At 49.1% G+C, this 24,023-nt stretch overlaps 1 protein-coding gene and 1 long non-coding RNA gene across 3 annotated transcripts in view; one reads left to right on the forward strand and one right to left on the reverse strand.

The window, feature by feature from the left end:
- FBXW8 (F-box and WD repeat domain containing 8) overlaps nucleotides 1–24,023 on the reverse strand; it is a 1,779,087-nt gene that overhangs the window by 1,177,216 nt on the left and 577,848 nt on the right. For both annotated transcript variants that reach the window (XM_069619213.1, XM_069619212.1), the window contains one exon: nucleotides 20,608–20,696. In XM_069619213.1, coding sequence (XP_069475314.1) covers nucleotides 20,608–20,696 — 89 coding nt within the window. The remainder of the gene's footprint in view (nucleotides 1–20,607; nucleotides 20,697–24,023) is intronic.
- The window catches only part of LOC138492190 (uncharacterized), a 239,851-nt gene that overhangs the window by 201,593 nt on the left and 14,235 nt on the right, over nucleotides 1–24,023 (forward strand). The window lies entirely within an intron of this gene.

Here is a 24,023-nt window from a genome sequence, read left to right on the forward strand (position 1 = left end):
CCCTCTTCCCATGGAATGTCACTAATATGTTGCAGATAATCCTTGGTTTCACGTAAATAAGATGGTAAAACTGAAACAAACAAAATCAGAGTCTCATCTATAAACTGTGCCAGGTGCTCTAAAATGAAACACAAAGTGAAAATGGGTCTGCCGGGTGGATGCGTTAAAGATTTGTGTCTTTTGGGAAGAAAGTAAATCGTGGGTATGGTGAAACAAGAAGGGACAAGGAATTTGCACAAATCCTCATCTAATAAACCATGCTCCAACCACTTGGCACATAGTGAAGTCAATTTCAACTGGATCGAAGCAAAAGGGTTGGCAGGTAGAGGGAGGTAACATAAATGATCACAAAGTTGCCTGTTTGCTTCTGCCACATAACTGACACGATCCTGTAGTACAATATTAGACCCCTTGTCCGCCTGTTTAATCACTATGTTGGGCACGTTCTCCAGCTCAGACATGGCTTTGCGTTGGGGCAGGGTAAGATTTTGTTTATGATGAAAACTAGAGCTTTTGCGTAATTTTCGGAGATCGCTGACACATAAATCGTGAAAAGCTTCAATGCAGCCCCCATCCGGAATGGGTGGGTTAAATCTGTATTTCGATTTAAGTTTGGTACGAACGTCTCAGTTTGGATCAATGTCAAAGTCTGAAAAGTCAAAATTGGAGGGATCAAAGGAGTCGTCATAAAGCGAAGCCTAACTAACCAATGAGGGAACATTATATATATATGGGATACATTACTCACCGTAATCATATTTCTGATGCTTGTATCTGCTTAGATTCACATGCTGTGCATAGGCCAACATCTAGTGGAAGCTGCAGAGTATTACAGTTTGTTTTTTGAAACTTGAAAATGGGCGTCAACACAAGGCGTGCCAGTAATACTATCCCTAGTGTGACATCCACTCTACCCATGATCCCTCACGCGTGTAGGACCATCAGATTGTATTTTTACTGACATGAGGTAGCATGAGGAGTAGCGTGAGTACAGAAGATCCAAGCAAATAGATAGAAAGATAAGACTACAAGCATCCATGCGCCTTCTCTCAGAGGGGAGGAAGGGCGGGCACATGTAAATCTAAGCAGATACAAGCATCAGAAATACGATTACGGTGAGTAATGTATCCCTTCTGAGGCTTGTGGAATCTGCTTAGATCACATGCTGTGCATAGATTAGCGAGCAGTGTTAGAAGAAGGAGGTGGGATGTGAGAAGGGTCATGAGCAAATAAATGTCTTAGAACTGCTTGTCTCACTTGAGTATATGTCTTGGAATGAGTGTCAATGCAGTAGTGCTGAGTAAAAGTGTGAATAGAGCTCCATGTAGCTGCTTTGCAAATGGTGTCAAGGGGTACATTTGCAATGAAAGCCAGAGTGGCCCCAATGCCTCTTGTAGAGTGGGCTCTTGGGGTAAAAGGCAGAGACGTTTTAGAAAGGGAGTAATATAGCTGGATACAATTGACTATCCACTTGGAGATGGCACCTTTAGAGACGCAATCTCCTTCTCTGCCTGTAGCTACGGAGATGAACAGTTGGTCTGTTTTCCTTTGCGGCCTGGTCTTGTCTACATAGTAGAGGACTGCTCTTCGCACATCTAGAGTGTGTAGTTTCACCTCAGCAGAGCTTTTGGGTTCTTGGAAGAAGGCCGGAAGCTCAATGGACTGGTTAACGTGGAATTTAGAAATGAACTTAGGTGAGAACCTAGGGTGTGTTTGTAGAACCAGTTTATCTTTATGAACAGTAAAGAAAGGATCCTGCACTGACAGAGCCTGAATTTCACTGACCCTTCTTATGGATGTAATGGCTACTAAGAAGGCAGTTTTATAGGTCAGGTGTTTGAGACTGGCTTTATGCATGGGTTCAAAGGGTGGGCCCATGAGCTTAGCAAGCACCACATTAAGGTTCCATCCAGGTGGTGGGTTTGAAATTGGAGGGTGGAGTCTCTTTACCCCTTCCATGAAGGATTTAACCACTGGTACCTTCCACCACAACACCTTGCTGTGGGAAGTGGTATAGGCTGACAGCACTGCCAGGTGTATCTTGAGTGAGATAAATACCAACCCTGCATCCAGAGGGGGGAGCATGTATGTGACAATATTGGAAGGAGTGCAATCAACCGGGTTGATTTGCTTATTCTGGCACCAGATAACGAATCTTTTCCATTTATCAAAAGTAACAGTGCCTCGTGTTAGGTTTCCTAGATTCTTTTAGGATGTCCATACATCTCTGTGGTAAGTTGAGATGTCCAAACTCTATGACCTCAGGAGCCATGCTGCCAGGTTCATTGAGCTGGGTTGAGGATGCACTGTTTGCCCTTGGTGCTGGGACAGTAGGTTGTACCAGCACTGGAGTCTGATGGGTTCGCACACCGCTAGTCTGCATAGGTGTGGGAACCACGGTTGCCTCGCGCACATGGGAGCAACTAGGATGAGCGTCATCGATTCCCTGTGCATCTTGCTGACCACTTTCCTTATGAGAGGGGTTGGTGGAAAAGTGTAGGCAAACATCCCTAACCAGTTCATCCACGGGGCGTTACCCTTGGAGTCTGAGGGAACCTGGATGCGAATCCTGGGAATTGCCCGTTTTCGCTTGTGGCGAATAGGTCTGTAGTGGGGAAACCCCACTGTGAGACGATATCTTCTACGACTTCTCTGTGTAGACACCATTCGTGTCCTCCTGGGAGGGGATCTCTGCTCAAAGCGTACGCTAGCGGATTGAGATCCCCTGGAACATGTTGAGATGACAGGAAGATGTTCCGTCTGAGTGCCCATATCCAAGTTTTCTGGGCAAGCTTGGACAGATTTGGTGAACGAGTACCTCACTGTTTGTTTAGGTAAAACATCGTTGTTGTGCTGTCTGTCAGGATCTGCACTAACAGGTTCAATAGGTGGGGCTCGAATGCCTGAAGCGCTCTGAATAATGCCAGAAGCTCTAGCAGATTGATACGATTCTTGGCCAATGTGTGAGACCAGAGACCCCGAGCTGTGTGGTGAAGAAGGTGTGCTCCCCACCCTGACAGGGATGTGTCTGTTGTGACTACAGCCTGTACCTCTGGCTCGTAAAAGGGTTTCCCCTTTGACAGGTTCTCTCTTGTCCACCAGTGAAGACTTTGTACAAGTGTTGGCAAAACGACCACTAGATCGTCCCACTGACCTCTTGCCTGAGACCACTGTTTCGCCAACCATTCTTGCATGGGTCGAAGTCGGGCGTGGGGGACCAGGTAAATACATGACGCCATCATGCTTAGCAAACGCATCGCTTTGCGCACCCTTACCTGGCGACCGGACTGATATAGAGGAATTTGCAGTAGTAGATTCCGAATTCTTTCCTCTGATGGAAAGGCCAACCACTCTTGAGGGTTTAGGACAGCTCCTAGCAGCTGTTTGGAGGTGCTTGGCACCAGGCTTGATTTTTTCTCGTTTATGGAGAAACCCAATTCGAAAAGGAGGTTGATTGTTCTTTGAATGTTTGATCTGCAAATTACTGGGGTCTCCCCCGTGATGAGCCAGTCATCCAGGTAAGGGTACACTGGGATTGCCTCCCTGCGCAGGTGTGCTGCAGCCAACGCCAGTACCTTGGTGAATACTCTTGGAGCCAAGGCTATACCAAAGGGCAGCACCTTGAACTGGTAGTGCTGACTGTCCACCTTGAAGCGCAAGACTCTTCTGTGCGCTGGGAACATGGAAATATGAAAATAGGCATCTTTCATGTCCAATGTTGCCATGTAATCACCCTTTTTTAGGAGGGGGATTACCTCTTGGGGAGTAGTCATGCGAAAATTTTGAGGCTTGACATACTTGTTTGGAGGATGTAAGTCTAATACTGGGCGCATTGTTAAATCTTTTTTTGGCACAAGGAAGTAAGTTGAATAAATACCCTTGTTTACCTGGTTGCCAAGGACGAGTTTGATCGCGTCCTTTGCTAGAAGATTGATGATCTCTTCAAGGAGGATCTTTTGGTGTTCCAAGGAATGCACCTTTTGGCGTGGAGGGTGGTCTCGGGGACGCTTGAGCAGTTCTATACAGTATCCTGCGGACACTGTGGTCAGCACCCATCTGTCCGATGTGATCCTTTCCCAAGCTTGGGTGAAGATGGCAATGCGTCCCCCTACTGGGGATGTGTGAGCAGGGACCCCAAGCGGAGCGTCACTTTTGCGGGAGGCGTGCCGCCTCTGCTGGGGCTCCATCTACCTCTACCACAGCTTCTTTTGTTTCCTCTGCCATAACTCTGGGTAGCCTGTTGGTTGTTACCCCAAGATGTACCCTGTACCTGTGTATAATTGGAGCCTCTTTGAGAATTCTGGCCGCGTGGGCGACGAAAATTACCATTCCCTCTTTGATTAGGGGGCTTGTTCGCCAATTGTCCAAGGGATTTCAGAGTGTCATACTCGTCTTTGGTAGTCTTTAATGCGTCCTCTACCGCTTTGCTAAACAGTAGATTAGGTTCCACCGGCATGTCGATTAAGGATGCTTCTGTCTCGGGTTTAAACCCGGTTACGCTCACCTGGCTCCCACAGGGGCGTCGGTCAGACCCGGAGTGCTGCGGCCTCCACCCACGTGATGCGTAGTGCAGCGATGACTGACTGGATCTGTCCTCCTAATCTTGTCTGCTTGACCCGTAGAAATATTCTCCTACAAGTGGAGAGATGGATTTAGCCACTTGTGGATTCAAGTGATAGCACCCCCACTGTCCGCCCCACTAATCACCTCTGAAGCGCCCTCTCAGCAATCTCACCTTATATTCTTGAAAGATGAGCCCTCCACAAGCGAAGCACACAGGGGCGCGTTGATGACCAGTTACTTCACTTGCCTGAAGATATTGGAAGAGTTGTAGACGAATCTTGACTCCAAAAGGTCCTGGCGAAGAGCCGTAAGTATATAGTCCATAAGAGTTAAAAATGTCTGGAATTCACTCCTGTCCAATTCCTCTTTTATCTTGCAGCTTTGACCCAATAAGAAGATTGACAGCTGAAAGCGCTCCGGTAAAAGTCTGTGTTACCCAACACTGTCCGGTAAATAATGCCAAGGGTTAAACTTGCTGCTTTCTCCTTATCTTACAGGTGCGGCATAAGAAGATGTGGCGTGCTGATCAATTATACCTCCGGTGGTAAAATCAGGTAAGCATATGGCGGCTAAAGAGATTGTCTCTTCTCTCTGCTCACCTTGTTGTTTCTTGCCCCCTTAGGTGCCGGGATTCGGCGATGTAAAGATGGAGACAGCGCCGGATCGAAGAGATGCTGCGTGGAACGGTGAGTATGGCGCGGCGCTGCTGCTGGCAATGCGACGCGTTTAAGACAAAGTCTTTCCTCTGGTTTGAAGATACGATGAATCCGGAATCGGGTAAGAAATCAGGTAGTACTCTTGTTCTAACCTTTGCTTCTTTCCTTCTTTCTAGGTGCTCCAGGTTCGAGGCGGGCGTGGCAGAAGGCTGGATGCTGCTGCTGGCACGGTGAACGTTACGCTGCTGGATGCAGAATAACGCGAAGCGTGTGCTGCTCTTCGTGTGTGGTTTAAATAGCCTCCAAAGTAGTCCCAGGTAGGTATTCCTCCCCGACCACACCCGAGTAACAAAATAGTCCCTAAGGTAAAGTAGTCCCTTCCAGGCCTCACATGGGCTTGGATCTTCTTGCAGCATGGTCTGCATCAGGTAAGGGTGAACCTATGAGCCTGGCGCCATAGGCGCCAGGACTGATGTCCCATATGAGCCTGATGCCATAGGCGCCAGGACTGAACCCAGACGGCCCCTAGCAGGGGTTGCTGGGTTTTCTCAAGGCGACATGATGCCTGCTCCCGGGGCCGATGGCCGTGGTCTGGATGCCCGGGGGTATGCATCATGACAGCCCTGACTGTCTTAACCAAGCATGCCTCTTAATGCAGTGCTCTCTGCTATTAGCCTGCCCGCGTTATCTGCAGCATCAAAGGATGCCTTGAGGATGCAACCGGACAAGGCTCTCCCCTCCGACGCGACCTGGGCCAACTGGCCCTTTAGTGGTTCTGGTGCGGAGTCAATGAGGGCAGCTACCTGCTCCCACTGGTGGCAATTGTAATTTGCCAGCAGAGTGGTGGTGTTGGCAATCCTTGCCTGGTAAGCAGAAGTGGAGGCTACCTTCCTTCCCAACCCGTACATTTTCTTGCTCTCCTTGTCTGGGGGGGCCTCAGATGATGATAGAGGTGTCACCGCCCTATTCCGGGTGTTAGTAACTACCAAGAAATCAGGCTTCAGTTGACTCCTAATGTAAAGCGGCTCTGATTGGGCTGCCCTGAACAATTTTTCGATTCTGGGGTTTACTGCCCTGGTGAGGTTAGGAGAGAGAAGGGAAGGATCAATTCTCCGTTGGATGGAGAATTGGAACGGCTTGGACAATGGGTTTCTTTTCTCCCACTAGTTCCTCAGCAAAGTCCCTCTCCTCCTGTGCTCCCTGAGTGTCTATGCGGAAGTGCTCTGCCGCTCTAGTGAAGACTTCATTTAGGAGGGGCTGGTTGTTGACTGGAGAGTCGGTAACCTGAGGTTCTTTGCCAACAGGGGAGTCTATTCTGTAGACTTCTGAGTCATCTTCCTCCTCATCTTGATCCTTGTCGTCCCCATAATAGTCCACCCCAGTTTGGTCGTCCAACGTCACCAAGTCTGGATCCTCATCCTGTTGTGGATCCTCACTATACTGGGTGTAAGGCTGGATGTAAAAAGGGTCTGAAGTCAGACCTTGCGTTGGAGTCTCAAACCAAGGTTTCTTACCAGGGGGCTGCGGGTCCCTAGATCCTGAAGGAGTAGCACCGCCAGGGGTATAGGTGAGGAAGTGCTCTGGGTTCTTGGAGTAGAAGTCTGCTAGGGAGGACATTCTAGTCATAACCCGGTCTATATCCTCACTGGTCCATTTTTTGGAGCTGGGAATGACAATTTCTTGAGAGGGCGCCCCTTCTATTCCTTGTCTGGACCTATGGACCTGTACAGGGGTCTTGGATTGATGCTTATCTGAAGACTTAGAACTGTCTTTATGTGTCTGTTGTGCAGAAGAAGGGTGAGATGGTTTCTCCTGCTGTTTACCCCCTTCCCCATGTGTAGAAGAGTGTTTTCCTGATGTTTCACCTTCTCAGAGCTTTTCGACGCCTGTCGTCGAGATTCGGGGGTAGTGTCTCTTTCCTTCAAGTGCGGACATCGGGACTCGGAAGCAGCCGCCGAACCGTCTGCCAGAGCCGACTCCAGGTATGCGGCCTGGGGCTGGCGGTCGGTTTCGTCTTCTGACGAGCGTACCTCCGTGACTTTGGTGAGTGAGGCACCTTTGGCAACTGTGGACGGTTGCCTCGTGTCGTGCGGTGATCTTGACCGAGAACGCCCAGAGGACACCGATTCGATGGACCGCTCTCTTCGTGCCTCTTTCCGAGAACTCGACACACGCGTCGAGTCTCGGTTGGACTTCGAGTGTTTAGGTGTAGAAGTGGTGTGGGTAGCGCTCGTGTCGCCGGGTGTGCTCCCCATAACTGCCCTGCCGGACAATCTTCCGAGGTCGGGAACTTGCGCTGGGCGTCTTTCAACACCTCCTTGCCCTCGCTATCCGAAAGTACAGCGTCGCTGCCATCACTGAAGGCGCCCTCTGCTTCCATGGCTTCGAGTTGTCTGGCGTGGTGGGCCCAATGTTTGGTCGAGCGTTCCTTTAGTGTTTTAGCCTTGAACCGGCTACACGCTCTGCAGTTCGCCTCGGGGTGATCCCTCGGCAAGCAGAGGTTACAGGTGGCGTGTTTGTCAACCCAAGGATACTTGCGGTTGCACTTGGGTTAACATTTAAAAGGGGTACCCTCCATACACACGTTGTGGCAGCAGGATAGTATGGGTTTGGAAAAATAAGAATGTAGAGTATGTTACCACCCCCCACTCTCCCTACTTGCAGGGCCGAGGCCAGAGGCCTTCCAAGGCCCGGGCCGAGGCCAGAGGCCTTCCGAGACCCAAAGTCTGTCGTGCAGCTCTCGACGGTTGTTTCTTCTCTGGGCCGGCATCGATCTTCGAACTTCGATGTCTCAACGTGGGAGTGGAAGAAAGGGGGAAATTATATGATATTTAGCAAAATATGGTTGAAAGCCAGGGAACTCCGCGCAATGCTTTCGACAAATATGGCAGAAAAAAACAATCTGAGGGTCCTACTTGCGTGAGGGATCATGGGTACAGTGGACGTCACACTAGGGATAGTATTACTGGCACGCTCTGTGTCGACGTCCATTTTCAAGTTTCGAAAAGCAAACTGTAATACTCCGCAGCTTCCACTAGATGTCGGCCTATGCACTGCATGTGATCTAAGCAGATTCCACAAGCCTCAGAAATATATATACGGTCAATTGTGCAAAGGTCAATTCGGACCCTTGACTTTCGGTCAATTAGGTAATTCGAACAATTGTGTTCGAACAATTTGGGTAATACCCTTTTAGAAACTGAGAAATCAAAGGGATCTTAAAATAAGAACATTCCTCGGACGAGCGCTTAATTATGGACAGCGCCGCCAGGTACCCCTTAATGGTACCTACTTGCAGGCCCTTGTGGGCTGGAGAAAACAAAAAAGACAAAACCAAAGGAATGGCACATTGGAAAGGATCCACATTCTGTACCCTGCACCAGTCGCAGAACTTCCTCCAACGGCACAGGGATTTCGTTGCGTGCCTTCTGGCCGAAAGCAACACCTCCATCACGTCTTCGGGGAGGTTCCAATCCTTATACCTCAGCCTTTCAGATACCAAGCATGAAGGCTGAGAGACTTGACCTCTGAATGGAGAACTCGACCCCCCTCCCGTGAGAGCAGATCGTCTCGGTAGGGAAGATGACGTGGAGGGCAGATGGACAGGTCTAGAAGGTCCGGGTACCACGCTCTCCTGGCCCATGCCAGAGTAATGCGGAGCATCCGGGAACCGAACCTCTGTAACCTCCGCAACACTTGCGGAATGACGGGGACTGGAGGGAATGCATACAGCAGTGGGAAGGACCACTCCACTACGAACGGGCCACCACAGAAGATCATGTGCGACCAAGGGCGGAATCTGAATGTGATCCGACATCCTGCCGGAGAACTGCGACCACTGCATCTTGAGAGCCCACTGCAGAGATCTCATCCGCAGCCTGGCCTCTGGCACCAGGAAAATGCAGGATGCCATGAGGCCGAGCAACCTCAAGAACTTGAACGCCGGGAGACTCTGGGCACGTTGAAACTTGTCCACCATCTGCAGAATGTGATGAGCCCTCACCTGGGGAGGGAAACACTGCCCCAGGGACGTGTCGAGCACTGCTCCGATGTACTGGAGCCGCTGCATTGGCGTCAAGTGGGACTTCTTTAAGTTGCGGGAGAAGCCCAGCTTGTGAAGGGAGTGGCAGGTGACTGACAGATGATCCAGGACTTGCTCGGGAGAGCACGCCCTGATCAACCAATCGTCCAGGTAGGGGTAGACGCGATTTCCCCTTTCCTGAGATACGCTGCCACCACCACCATGAGCTTGGTGAAAACCCTTGGGGCGGATGTCAATCCGAACGGCAGAACCCGAAACTGAAAGTGCGAGTCGCCAACCGCGAACCTCAGGTACTTCTTGTGCTTGGGATGGATCGGCACATGAAAGTAAGAGTCCTTGAGGTCGAGAGACACCAACCAGCCTGAAGTTGAAGGGCCTGGAGGACCATCTTGAACTTGTCCTTCCTGAGGAGCTTGTTCAAACCACGCAAGTCCATGATGGGTCTCAAACCTCCCTCTTTCTTCGAAATAAAAAAATAAGGGCAATACCATCCCTTGTTCCTCTCCGCTACAGGCACCAGTTCTATGGCACCTTTCTCCAGCAGGGATTTTATTTTCTGCGCAAGGAGCAGATCCGGACTCCTCAAAGAGAGATTCCCTGCTGGATTGTTGGGAGGCCTCTGCCGGAAAGGAAGACAGTAGCTTGGGCTATGATCTCCAGAACCCACACATCTGAAGTAATGGCACTCCATTCTACAAGATGCTGCGCCAGCCTTCCCCCAACCGGCGAACCCCGAGACATGGCCTCATGACTGAGCTGAAGCGGCTGCGGCATTGCCTGAAGGTAAAGAGGCAACTGCCCGAGCAGCCTAGGTACCTCGAGTACCTTGTTTTCCACCTCTGATACTCCTACGATGGCCCCTTTGACTTGCAGCTCCTCTCGATCTACCAAAGGATGAGTAATATCGAAAGGAACCTCCCCTCCATTGCTGTCCCCTAGGTCGGAAAGGGGGAGGTTGGAGAACTGCAGCGCTCAACGACTTCGCTGCAGTTTTGGAGGTCTGCAACCTCTCAAGGCTCTTGTCAGCCTTGCTGCCAAAAAGATGTTCACCATCAAAGGGCATGTTGAGAAGCCGGGCTTGTAAATCAGGAGCAAACCCCGCATTACGGTGCTTGCCGCCATAGACCGGCTGACGCAATCTGCCATGTCCAGACCCAACTGAATGGATTCACGCATGGCATCCTTGCCATCCCGTTCCTCCCCTTCGGTGATGTGTTCAGCCGCACACACAGAGTTGGCTGCCTGTAGAGCCATACCCCCTGAAGAAAACACTTTCTTCGCCCAGCCATCAAAACGTTTGTCGTCCCTATCAGGAGGGATGGTAGGGTACGATGCCTGTTTTGCCGGGGCCGTAGCAGCCTGCACTACCAAACTCTCCAAAGTGGGGTGCGTAGTCAAGTAGCTGGGGTCGCTACTGGCTGGATGGTATTTTTTCGGCAAAGACTTGCTCACTGCCGGGAGACTCTCCGGAGCAGTCCAAGTCGCTGCCACCATTCTTTGCAAGGCCATATGGAATGGCAGTTCCGGGTCAGTTAGGGGACCTTGGTCAAGGATATCCGTCAGGTCATCCTGCAGAAAATCCACTGGTGGCGCAGACCACCCCAAGTATTCCGTCACCCTTGACATAAGGCGCCGGTACGAGGACTCAGCGTGCGTACCAGGCTCAGGCCTACCGAACTCCACCTCCAGAGAGGTGTCCGGACCACTGGCATTGTGCAAGGACTGACGCAGGTCTTCTAGCTGGCTATGACCAGGCATGAGTTCATCAGGAACCTCTTCAGGAACCATACCTTCATCAGACCCTTCATCCACCTCAGAGATGTAATCCAGGGGCTGGAATAAATCCCTGGATGAGGGCACAGAAAAAGGCTCGAATACAGGCAGGCCTTGCTGACTTCTGCAGGGCCTTTCTCTGAGTTTCCACCAGTCTCTGGGGCACCTCCGAAAAATCCTCCTCGAAAGGCGTCGACAGAATCGGCGTCGACGTCGAGCATGGCGCTGATGGCTTCGACACAGTCCTCGAGGCCGGAACCCTGAGTGTGTCCTTCGACAGCCTCGGCGCCGATGGCTTCCTCGGAGGCGGAGCCTCGAGAGAGTCGACAGCCTCGGCGCCAATGGCATCGATGGCTTCCTCAGAGGCAGAGCCTCGAGAGAGTCGACAGCTTCCTCGATGGCAGAGCCTCTAGAGAGTCCTTCGACGGTCTCGGCACCGAAGGCGTCGACGTCTTCAGTGATGACCTCACAGGCTCCGATGGTCTTGATGGTGTCAAGGACCAGGACCTGGAGCGGGCATGGCTAGAGCGATCCACCTTGTCCGACCGGGACCTCTAAGGTTCCTGGTGATCGCGACGACCGCTCGAGTCCAAAGGAGTGCGAACAGTGTCTCTAGCACGTTCCCTGCCGGCGTCTTTCGACGGCGCGGACGGAACGGAGCCCTGCGACTGAAAAATTGCCATCATCTCCTTACGGAATTAATCCCATTCTGCAGGAGTGAAATGCTTGGTGGAACAAGCAACCCGCCGACAGGGAAGGCGATCGATGACAGCGCTTCCGTGAGTGCCTCGCTCCGGGACCGAGACCCCCCCTGGACTTACGCCGACGATGCAGAGAGTCGCCCCTCGAATCGTCAGTCGAAAGCCCAGTGGATTTCCACTTCCGGGGCTTGGACACCTTACCGACAGAAAGCTTCTTCTTATGCTCCCGCAAGGCATTCGAAGTTAACGCCTGGCAATCGTCACAATCGTCCGTGGTGTGGTCCTCACCGAGGCACCAGAGGCAGGCATTGTGCGGGTCCGTCAGCAACATCTTGGCACCGCAGTCCCCACACTTCTTGAAACCCGGCCGCGGGGTAGAAGACGATGACATCACGGAAATCTTCACAAACAAACTGGTTCGAAGAACCGATAGAACTCAGAATAACTGAGGCGCGCCGAGATCTCCGAAGCAAACACGTTTGCGGAAAAAACTGAACTGAGGCTACGGGCGTCGTGCATCCTACTTATAACATCCGGTGACGTCGGCTCGTCGGAGGCCCTCGAGGACAGCGTATCGACGTCATTGATACAGGACGCAGACGCCGAAAATTATTCAAAGCAGCACAGCTGGCGTGATTACCTGTCATGGATATGGAATACGTCGGAGGACCCAATCCCCTCGAGATCATTTTTCAGCCTGCCAACTGAAGTGTTAGTGGATTAGGCTAAATACTGGTTTACGGCCCACATCCTAATAACATAGTACAAGGTAAGTATGAAATGTTTTTACCGAGAGCCCAATTGTGGCAGTAAGAGCATCAGTAATGAGCAGCAATGTTATAAAAGCCTGCAGCAGATGGGAAAAAGCAAGCATAGGACGCCCTATGACTCTTCTGTTAGCTGCCCCAAATTCCACCACCTACAATTGCATTATTGTTCCACCGAAGAGCAAGCCAGAGCCGTCTCTGCACGGGAGGAGGAGCCCTAATCTCCTTCACCTACTTGCCATATTTAAACTGTGCTTTGCAGCGAAGACGTGGCAAAAAGCGTGCAAGAGTAGTCTCTGCAGGGGATGCTGCGTTGTGTGTTCACTGGAGGTCCTTATCTCCCTCACTTGCTTACCATATTGAAACTGGGCTCTGCGGCAAAGCCGTGGCGACAAGCGGGCAAGAGCAGTCTCTGCAAGGGAGGCTGCTGTGTGTGTTCGTGGGAGGAGAAGCCCTAATCTCCCTCACCTGCTTGCCATATTTAAACAGGGCTCTGCAGCGAAGCCGCTGTGAGGAGCAGGCAAGAGCAGCCTTGGCAATCTGTGCTGCTGGGGCTGCTGGAGAGGAAAAATAGTATTTGTAAAGCCTGTGTGGCCTTATCATATTTATTTCTATTGCAGGATAGGTTCAATCCAAATTCCCTGAAAATTCTCTGCTATCATGTTCTATGATATCTTATGGTGTACCATTTGCCGGAGACAATTACTGCACTGAGTGCGATGTCCTGCCCTGCGTTGCCAAGCACTTATTGTGCTATATATGTTTCAGTGCCTTGGTGTGTACTGCATGGTCAGCGTGGAGCTGTTCTTCTGCTTGGATCTTGGACTTGGACCCCCAAAGGCTAATTCATCTTCTATTGCTGGTGAGGTGCTGTTGAGGCAGAGCGAGGGGAGTCGGACTATGCCAGCCCGTTGAGTCAGTCGGGTGTACCTCCAGCACAGCGTCTCACAGAGTGCCTTTGGGACTCCTATTGCTTAGGTGTTATGAAGTTGTAAGACATTAAGAGATCTGTTATTAGTTTAAGACTTTAGAGCATGTTTTTTATTATTTTAAATATGGAGTTGTAGGCCCAATTATTATGTTTTAATATTTATATTGTCTTCAGTTTATTGTACTACTGCCACCTTGCATTTGGCCATTGGGCTAACCCTTAGGGGAGGCTTATTTATAGTATTATTCCTGAAGGGCGGTCGTAGGTGTTGATGTAGCTGGGAAGTTTGGTAGCCTAGCAGTAGGTTAAACAGTAGGTTAATTTTGTCCAAGCAGAAGGCAATGTCACAAATCTTACCCACCCCGAGCCCAAAAAGGAGTGTACGTTTGACCGCTCACATTAAAGAAGTTAATTTGTGGATTGAAGAAATATGGGTACTGCTGGATGTTATTGATCACGGGGGTAGTGCCAATTGGGGTGAAACAAAATGGTCCTGGGGCTGGGGGCAGGACAGGGGCAGAAGGGTCACAGGTGAAGGAGAAAAATAAGGGGAAATTATTTCAAAGTTGCCCTTCTCTAATACTAAAGATAAAGTCATGAAAGGGGATCGGGGAGGGGGGGGAATAAACCCAAAATTATTTCTGATCTTGTGGACAGCCCTCGGCTTGAACATGAGCAGGGTGGGAGTAACTATAAGTTCCTAATTGAAGTTCATTCTATGGGAGGCCAGGTATATCCCTTGCCCCCTGATAAGTCTGATGCATGGTGTGACGACCAACTGCCCACTGCCATTAACGAAATGATCCCAATCGCCAATTGTTTAAAATATATATATATATATATATATATATATATATATATATACACACACATATATATTTATAGGTAGGTTCATGTCATATGCAGACATTCACAGAGTACACAAAATCAAAAAAAACATTACAAGGGTATAGAATACAGATACATAAGCAGGCAATAAAAAATAATCCTGCCACAGACCGCAACGAGGATAGCCCGATCAACTAGGTCCTGCACGAGCTGGGAACAAAGCTACCAAAATTAGCAGATCCAATGCCTCCTCCCGAGACCCTGCAGGGATAATACGCAAGTCGCCCCCGGACCATAGGGATGAATGCATCCGGTGCACCCTTCACACGGGCCCAGCCAGCGCACTTGCCAAACCTTTCGGGTAACAGTACCCTACTTCCTCAAACCGGCAACAGTCACTCCCATACCCGGAAAGTGAACCTCCTCAGTCATCCTTCCTTCTGCAGCGACATCGTCACTCACAGGATCCCTAGTCTCTAGAAAGGATCGTCTCGGGTCCCAGATATCTCCAGGCCAAGCTCCAGCAGACTGCATTCTGCAATATTCTTGTTCGACATCACAGCACCACGCCAAGTCTTTCAACCACTTTTCCCCCATTGGGGCCACAGCGCTGGACCAGAGCATCAGCATGCAGTGCTTCGCCAAGAGCATACATATAGACAGAAATGTCCTCCTCCCCTTAGTGATCCCCGGTAGCCACCCAAACATACAACAAAGGATGTCCAGAGGGACTTTGTGATATATAATACACCTGGTCATTTCCGTCACACGCTGCCAGAAGGCCATCAGGGAAGGGCAGCTCCACAATACAGGAATGAATCCAGCATTATCACACTGACATCTTGGGCATCACCCACCACAAGAGCCATCACATTTCTGCTTGAACCGGGAGTTAATCACCACCTTCTTGGTGTATGAGCACATGTATCGCACCTCTCATCCCCCAGATCTGAGCCTATATCTGCTGCACACTGCAAATTACATGCTGGCACCACCCTTGGTGTTGCGCTTAGAGCCATCTGATAGATTGTTGACACCATCCTCTTTGCACCCAAAACATTAACCAAGTACTTCAAAAGGGGAAAGGATTGGGGTTCAGAGGGAAAGGACGGCGACCAAGCCCAAAAAGCTTCACTGATCTGATAAAACTGAATTGCTAGTCCGAATGCCTCACCCAGTTTGGCCCTTAGTTGCTCCCAGGAGACAAATTGCCCCTCAACGTAAAAATCAAACATATTATTTACTCTGAATCAGGACCACTTCCTCCAAATTTGACCATCACACGCCGGGGCTAGACAATGAACATCCCAGACCATAGGTTCTGGGGTATACGGAAGAGACACTTGCATTCTCTGACACAGCCTTCGCCATGCATGTACTGTGCAGGCCACAGGATAGAAGGGGCACCGATCATTATTCTGCCTGGTAATTAAGGTAACTTGCAGCAAATATGGATAGGCAGACCTTCTTTCTATCCTAACATGTGGGAAAGGCTGAGAGCCTGACACCGGGTATGCAGCAATTGACACCTGTGCTGCAAGATAACAGTTCCAAATAGGGCACATTTAGGCCTCCCTGCTTGCATGACCTCGTAAGCGTCTCCCATTTGATTCTCGGCACCCTCTGGCTCCACACCGGGTTAATCAATAATTACTTCAATTCTGCAAAATATTGAGAACCCAGTCACACCAGAACATTGAGAAAAATATAATAGCTTAGGAATGATGATCATTTTTATTATCGTCACCTTCCCCATGAGCGAGATAGGGAGCATCACCCACCGGCCAATTTTACTCCAGAGCGGCTCTAGAAAAGCCCTACGATTGTCCCCAAGTAGCTGTGAACGACTTCTACTCACTTGTACACCCAAGTACTTTGTCGAGGTTTGTTCCCAGCGAAACCGCTCCGTGCCTGTGGGCTGTAACGTGGCCTTGTTCAGTGAGAACAGGACTGATTTAGACCTTACCTGTAGACCCGATACTTTGCCAAATACTTCAATCTCCTGCGACTTCTCCATGTCTAATAGTGCTCCACTCGCTTGTGCCGAGGGATCAATCTGGGCCAACACTGCAAACAGTCACTGCAAATTAAGGCCTGTGGAACGGCCCAGGATAAAGCCAGCCTGATCTAAATGAACAATATTAGGGAAAAAAGGGAGCAACCTGTCTGCTAAAATCTTAGAAAATATTTTCATATCAATGTTAATGAGGGATATCGGCCTGTAGGAGGCACATTCTAATGGGTCCTTATCAGGCTTTAGTATCAAAGATATTATACACTCATGCATCAAAGGAGGCAACAACCCACTTTGCAAGCCCTCTTGCCAAACTTGAAGAAAGCACTCAGCAACGTTAGCGCTGTATTCCTTAAACTCTGGGGCAATCCCATCTGGACCTGGGGCCTTAGCAGTCAGTAGATCTTTGATTGTTTTCAGGATATCATCAATTGAGATCGGAGCACTCAAAACCACTTTAGCCTGCTCAGTGAACCCTACCAACTCGGCCTATAATAACGCATGGCTTTTGAAACGCCAATGAGGCCTGGCAGCCATTAAATTCCCAATCTGAAACCGCCACAGAATCAGAGAGTGATCAAACAGTGTTCTTGGAAGCATAACGCAGCTATCCGTATTACGAACCAAGCTAGGCCCAACCATTATGTAGTCAATGCAGGACCTCAGGTCATGTGCGTAAGAATAAAAAGAGTAGTCCCTCTCCTTCGGATGAAGCGTTCTCCAGAGATCCAGCAGCCCAAGGTCTGCTAGCCCCCCCCCACCCCCTAGAATTGCTCTAGCAGCTGAGGACAGAGTAGAGCATAGAGGAGTATAACTTAGAGGAGTATAACATGGTGAATTGTATCCTCTCTCAGCATATGCTTCGCAGCCAAGAAGGAGATATTGGTAGAACGCCGCCCTGGACTCCTTGTAGTATAAATCCCTGAGCTCACGCACTCTGCACAGGATGGCATCCCGGTCACAGTAATTCAGCACCTCCGCGATGACCAGGCACAGACTTTCCTTTCTGCTTTCCTTTTCAATCCACTCCTGCATGCGATCCATCTTGTCCTCCATGCTATCCAACTTGGTGTTTACCAATGCAAAGCTGCTTTTCATTCCTGCCAGCATTAGGCCCAGATCTGGACTCTGGCCTGTGGACCCTCCAGACGCAGCTGGAGACAAGCCAGCTGACGCTGCTTCTGCTAGCCCCAACGAGCAGGCTGAAGCCACGGTGCCCCTGCACAGAGCAAGGCTTTCCTTCTGCGTGATCTGCAGGCGACCCGGCTTCCTATTCCATTTGGCATCCAATAACTGTCAAGGGCGCACATAGGCAGCACCCATCTCCTTTGCACAGAATATCCAAATGCACTCACATCAGAGGGGGTGGGGGAAGACCGCGGCGGCCCAAAAACCACTGCTCGCTAGCAGCTGCCACTCCCCACTCAGCCGACCACTCCCCCAAAATGACAGCAAATCCAACAAGCAATGCTGTGCAGTGTCCGGTTCACAAGAAGAAATCAACTGTTTCCAATGGGGGAGGGAGAGCTCGGCAATCGCACTGACACAGGCTTTTCCACCTACCCCTAGTATTAACATTAAAGACGGGGGAGCGACCCACTGCCATTCCGCCAACACCCAGGACGCTGGCTTCACCCCCTTAATGCAGCATTGGGTCAGAGCAATTCCCAACAGCGTGGATCCAAAACTGTGGCACCTTGACAAGCCCCATGAAGAGTCACAGAACAAAAGAGTCACAAGCATCACCCTAAACCGACCAGTGACACCTTCCTGCCACTCCTGTTCTGGGGAACCACAGCACATGTAAACAGAGCAAAACGCAATCCAAAGGAAATAAATGCCCTTCCTTCCGCTCCTTACAGTTTTCTGTGCCAAGTCTCCTCTGGAAGTTCAGCAGAAAAACACTAGGTTGCCAGCAGTCCTTCTCCATCATTCATTAATTTGCACCACGGGACTGCAGTGCTGGGAGAATGCAGTATTTCTTTGCCACTGTTGCCAGCAGTACCACTCGCTCAGCCCACACTGCGCAGAGCCCGTCAGGAGACGATGCTGCAGCCCTACAGGATGCCGCTCTAGCACCTGCAGCATCCAGGCCTTCCCACACTGCACAGGGCTGGTGGCTGGCAACCCATACTCCACCTGAGCCTCGGTCCAGCCACCTAGCTCCTTATCACTGTCGCACATGGTAGTGGTGCGGGGGCCCGATCCAACTGGATCCGGTCCGTCAAAGAGCCACCAGGCCAACATCCACTCTCAGCGATGGCCCCTAACTTCATCCGTCTTGCAACTCAGTCGCTCCAATGTGCTCTTACTCCCAGCGCTACCGGAGCACCCAGCTCACCAAGCTGTAACTGGGCAAGGATGCATCAGAAGGTCATCCACTGTGACCCGATAGGACCGACAGCAATCCGCTGCACACCCCATCCTCCTGCACTACAATCACTGGGTCCGCACAGGCCCAGGCCTCTCCTCCTCAGGTCCCAAGCTCGGAGCTCAATGGTCAGCAGCCATCTTGGTCGCGAGCACCTCCCTCCAATTGTTTTTTATGATTGCAAATAAATAATACTGACACCTATAACTCAGCCAGTAGGTAATGGTAAAGTAGCAAATGCTGGGAGTCAGCCCTTGGGCCAGCGTTATATGGTGGATGATGGAAAAGTTAATTGCCAGAATTGTCAATGGGTAAAAATAGAACTAGCAGCACTAAATTCTCTAGTGCTAGAGCCGAAAATAGATGGGGGCCTGAGGCAGAAGCTTCTTGAGCCCAAGCTACTCCCCACCCCTAGACGTCTTAAGCAAAACAGGGAAACTCAATTAACACAAAGTATTGATTTTAACACTGTAAATAAGGTGAAAAACCAAGTTAAAAATCATTCATATTGTGGTGGCAGTAAGCCTAATTTCTTGTGTGCTTAGCCCAGCAGTCCCAACCAACACCTGTCGGGGAGTGGTTTTAATGCATTTAAAGCTCAGCAACATGCTCCTCCTAACGGTAACAGGTGAATAGTTGTTAATATGCATTATGCGTTCTGATAATACCATGAGGTAACGCTAGATAATGTATACTTAACTAATGTGCTTAAACTACAGAAGGCATGTTGGGAAGACAATGTTAGCCTTCTCAACAAATGTGTTAATTGGATAAGACACGGGAACCGGTGTCTATCGTTGATTTGAGGCAATATCATTGATGTATGTCTCATTTGCCCAGAAGCCACAAGGGGACTAGACTATATCAAAATAACCCAGGCGAATGGCTATCTTAAATCAGGACTTTTATCAACAGATGCCAGAACACTGAAATCACCTCACTTGAACATTTAACTGAGGGAAGACCACCATCCCATGCTTTCGTGGTCCATGACGTGGCAAGCTCAACATTGGTTCCAACTCAAGGCATTTGGCCGTCTACTAACTTGCCTTGATATTCTCTGCTCTCCCCACAGAGGTTTAGATAGATGGAACGAATTGTATAGAAATGTTTGTATAAGCAGGAAGCTGAAAGTGGCCACAGGGAATATCGAAGGTTTATCCAGACGTTTGGATGACTAGGATTGGATATGTGTGAGAAGCCTTGATATATGCTTCAAAGAGAACTGGGCAACAAAGAATTGTATGTTGGAGGGATATTCTTCATTTATGATTCCGGCTGACAAATCTTTAAGTGGGGTTGGACGCACCCGAGCTGTGGGCTATGCACATAGAATAACAGTGCGCTGAACACCCAGGTTAACCATGTGGAAATGCATTGTCTGGATTTGCAGTGTCTACTCATTCAATTAAATCTTGGAACCAACATTTTTATTTGTATTATTTATAATAGGCTATATGGCAGTAAGGGTCTGGACACCTTGAATAGGTTGGAGGGGTTGATGATGGAAGGTGCTACACAGGGTGGCTGGTTCTGCCCATTGCCTTGTCTCGAGGTTGAGATTCAAAGGTTGTATGTGTATGGCCCCGGGAGACATCAGCCCACTTTAAGCGCAGACCACCAATGATCTGATTATGAAAAAAGGCAGGATGATCTGGCCTGCTGCTGCAGAGGGGAATAGTTGGCTTCCTTCTGCTGCCTTCCCACCTGGCCACAAAGAAGTTTCATGGAGATAAAAAACAGACCCACAACTGTATAAACACGGGTGCATCCAAAAGTGTTTTTATTCCCCCTCCGCCTTGATATCATTGTTCTAGCTCTTCTGTCAGACTTGAACACAACCAAAAAGAAAAGTATTTACAGCAATCTATTACTTTTTTCAATGTTATTTTGGTAAGGCTTTTCCATAAATATTTTCACCCGTTACTGAAGAACACAATTTTCTGTTAATCTTTGCTTACCCAGCAATGACCACACCATCCGAGCAATATACGTCGCTAAGGACTTTCCCCAGTTCATATTGCAGCTGTTTCACAGCACCAATTCTGTTCTGTGGAAGATATGGGTGTCAGAATGACTTGCAGAAATATTCTGGCATCGATAGAGACATTAGTACACTAGGAAAACACGGATGGTGTACATGAACTAGTACATTATGTGCATATACAGAGGCGTGCTAGTTTAATAGACATGTGAAGGATCACACTTAACTGTACACCAAGTAATTCATTAACATTTGTGCATATACTAAAGGCATGATTACACAATTTATTACAATAACAGGAATGCTTTACTTCCGGTACTTGGGAAGAGTTCAATACTTTACCAAGCTATACTTTAAGCATTCGTACGCTCTGCTGCGGGCAATACAGGCTTTTATGAGCCGGGAAGCATGACTTATGGGCTTGAACAAAGTGAGGACACAAAGAAGGCAACAGGATTAGTAGAGCCCATATTCCCCCAAAAGCTGTGGGAAATAACGTAATTAGCACCTGGCACCATGGGGCTAGAATATTTCCTCAACCTCTTCAACCACTCACTAGCAACAGGAGCTGTGTCACAAGCCTTCAAATCGGCATACATCAAGCCACTCCTTAAAGACCCATCTGGAAACAAGGAAGACCTAACCAAATTCGGACCAATCTCAAACATCCTATTACCTGGGAAGCTACGTCTGCAAACAAATCCTGGAACATGCAGTAAACAGTTGAATACTAGAGCAGGCACATAAAGCCTTGAGACCCATGAGGGGAATGGAAACCGCATCACTATTGATTTCGGACTATCTAAAACCAATGCAGACTCCAACGTAAAATCAGCTCCAATACTACTCGATCTATCAGCAGCCTTTAACACAGTCCATCACAAAACACTCAGACAGACTTGAAGATATAGGAATCGGCAACACAGCACTCCTCTGGCTAAAATCCTTCACGACAGAAAGAACAGAAATAACTTGGATAACACCATTCAAGTCAACACCTATCAAAACATGTAGAGTCAGTCCCACAAAGCTCATCCCCCTCACCACTACTTTTCAACATCTACTTGACCCCCCCCTGATTAACCTCATCAAAAGACACATCCTTACCTGCTACAACTACGAAGACGACACACAAATCATATACAAAGTCAAAGCTAGTGAAGAAAAACCCAACCCTTTCCAAGTGCCTCACACTTAGGAAGGTGAAGGAATTTGACGCGCTGGCGGAGAAAACTGGTCTACACCTGGGACAGTATATTACTTACACTAGACTGGTGCAGCAGGTGAAAGAGACGTGGTCAGAATTAGTGGTAGAGGGTCAGCCGACGCGACCATAGAAACGATTTATGATGTCTCAGATGGGGGGCACGAGGTCTCTCGAATATATGAACTGTTGATGTCAAGGGTGGGGAAGGAGGTGATCCAACTAAGACGAGACTGGGAAGAAGAAGCCGGGGAACCTATAAATGATGAGTTGTGGGTGAGGGTTCAAAGATACCACAAAAAAGTGTACAGGAACGCGAGGCTGCAACAAATACAGTTATATATTACTCACAGGGCGTATATGACCCCACAGAGGTTTGCTTGATTCAAGAATGCTGGAATACAGATGTGTCCCAAGTGTGGGGAAGTGAACGCAGGGATGTTACATATGTTCTGGGCATGCCCGGAAATTAAAACGTACTGGTGCGAGGTAGCTCACCGCTTGACCGAGAAAAGGATTAAATTAGATGTGGAATCTGTGTGGGTGTGCATGGTAGGGTTTTTTTCTAGACCACGCAAGATGGAACACGTGAGCAAACTTAAGGACCTGGCGTATATACTTGCCATGCGCAGAATTGCCATGAGTTGGAAAGAAAGTAGTAGACAAAAAGGTAGAAGTTTGGTGGTACGACCTCCAGAAATGGGCAGAAGTGGAAATGGTGGTATGGAGTGAGGCGGCCAACAGAGAAGGGGATGAAGAGGTGGATACACTGATGGCCTGGAGGCACTTAGTGGCCGCATTGTCCGGGCCCACCCAGACCTGCCTGGAGGATTACGATTCCTCTGGGAGAACGGAGGGGAGGGTACCCCCGGATGAAACAATTGCAGATGGTGTGGCGGAGTAGGCTTGAGTTAAGGGGGGCAATGGTGAGACGGTGGACTTTTCATGATACTGCATATAAGGCTCTGAACTTTGTATGATGTTCACTGGTTGGTTTGTATTGTTGACGATTGTTCATTGTTAAAATTAATAAAAATTGTTTTTAAAAAAAGGGTTAATTCTCGTAAGGTAGCAACTGTGATTGCCTCCGCAGGTGTGGATTGGTACCCTGATCAGTGGGATGGTGACTTTTTGATAGCACTACCACTAGTAGTGATTCTGAACCAGATCCTATAACAAAGCCTAAACCTGCATGTAAGGAGGTGACCGTTAATCCCGTAATATGCAGAAGATTAGGTTGTCACTGGTTGAATCCTGGAGGTGGTGTAGTTTACAAGACTGCTCTTGAAGATTATTTGCAAGAAGAAGTCAGGGAAATAGTCCATAGGCTAAAACAGAGGGCGGGTGAGTATTTGCTGGCTTGGATGGTCAGAATGTTTGATGGAGGGGCTGCGGGTCTTCTGGTAGATGCAGATTCTGCTAGTTTTTACCCTTGTCGAATGATGTTCAAATACAGGAGACCCTGCGTGCAGTTCCTACTCGTAATGTTAACGGTTACGATGGACAATGGTCTCTTTTGCAATTAGCAGCACAAGGATGTAATCACAAATATCCTATCACGTTACATTGGCCGACTGATGACAAGAAATGGTACACATTGAGGGAAGCTATTCAGAGAATTAGGCAACATGCCATGAAGGAGGCTATTTCACCTAGAGACCCCCGAGCATATGGGTTTGGTGAATTTGTCTGTTTCTGCTAAAAACACTTTAGTTCAGACAGCCCCCCCTGCCGCATACCACAAACTATCTGCTCCATTTAGTGGTAACGGAATCCCCCAGCTCTGATACTATACCATCCTGATACTGGAATTGGAAGGATGCTAAACTTAGCAATACTGCTCTGTACCATGGCTGTTGCCATACAGGTGGACTCTAGCAGCCAAGAATACATTGGTCAGTCACCAGTAACTACTTTAGACCTTAGCCTACTAATCCCTTCAAATACTGTGCAACCAAATCTCGCCATACACTACAAGGCCCGAGAGACAATACCCTAAGCCTCTTTACCATGTGCTACGTCCAATAGAAATAACCAACTTTGCGCCAGACTAGCCAAATTATATGAACCACTGAGAAGAGCCCTTCCGGCCACCAACCTCAAAACTAATTACAAATCTAACCTACGACCGCCTAGCCACTCTAAGTTGCCTCCTCCAATGTCCATCTCGGACGCGAATACCCTTCGGC

The sequence above is a fragment of the Ambystoma mexicanum genome, chromosome 10 (assembly GCF_040938575.1).
Source record: "Ambystoma mexicanum isolate Mex_15411 chromosome 10, UKY_AmexF1_1, whole genome shotgun sequence".
NCBI lineage: Eukaryota > Metazoa > Chordata > Amphibia > Caudata > Ambystomatidae > Ambystoma > Ambystoma mexicanum.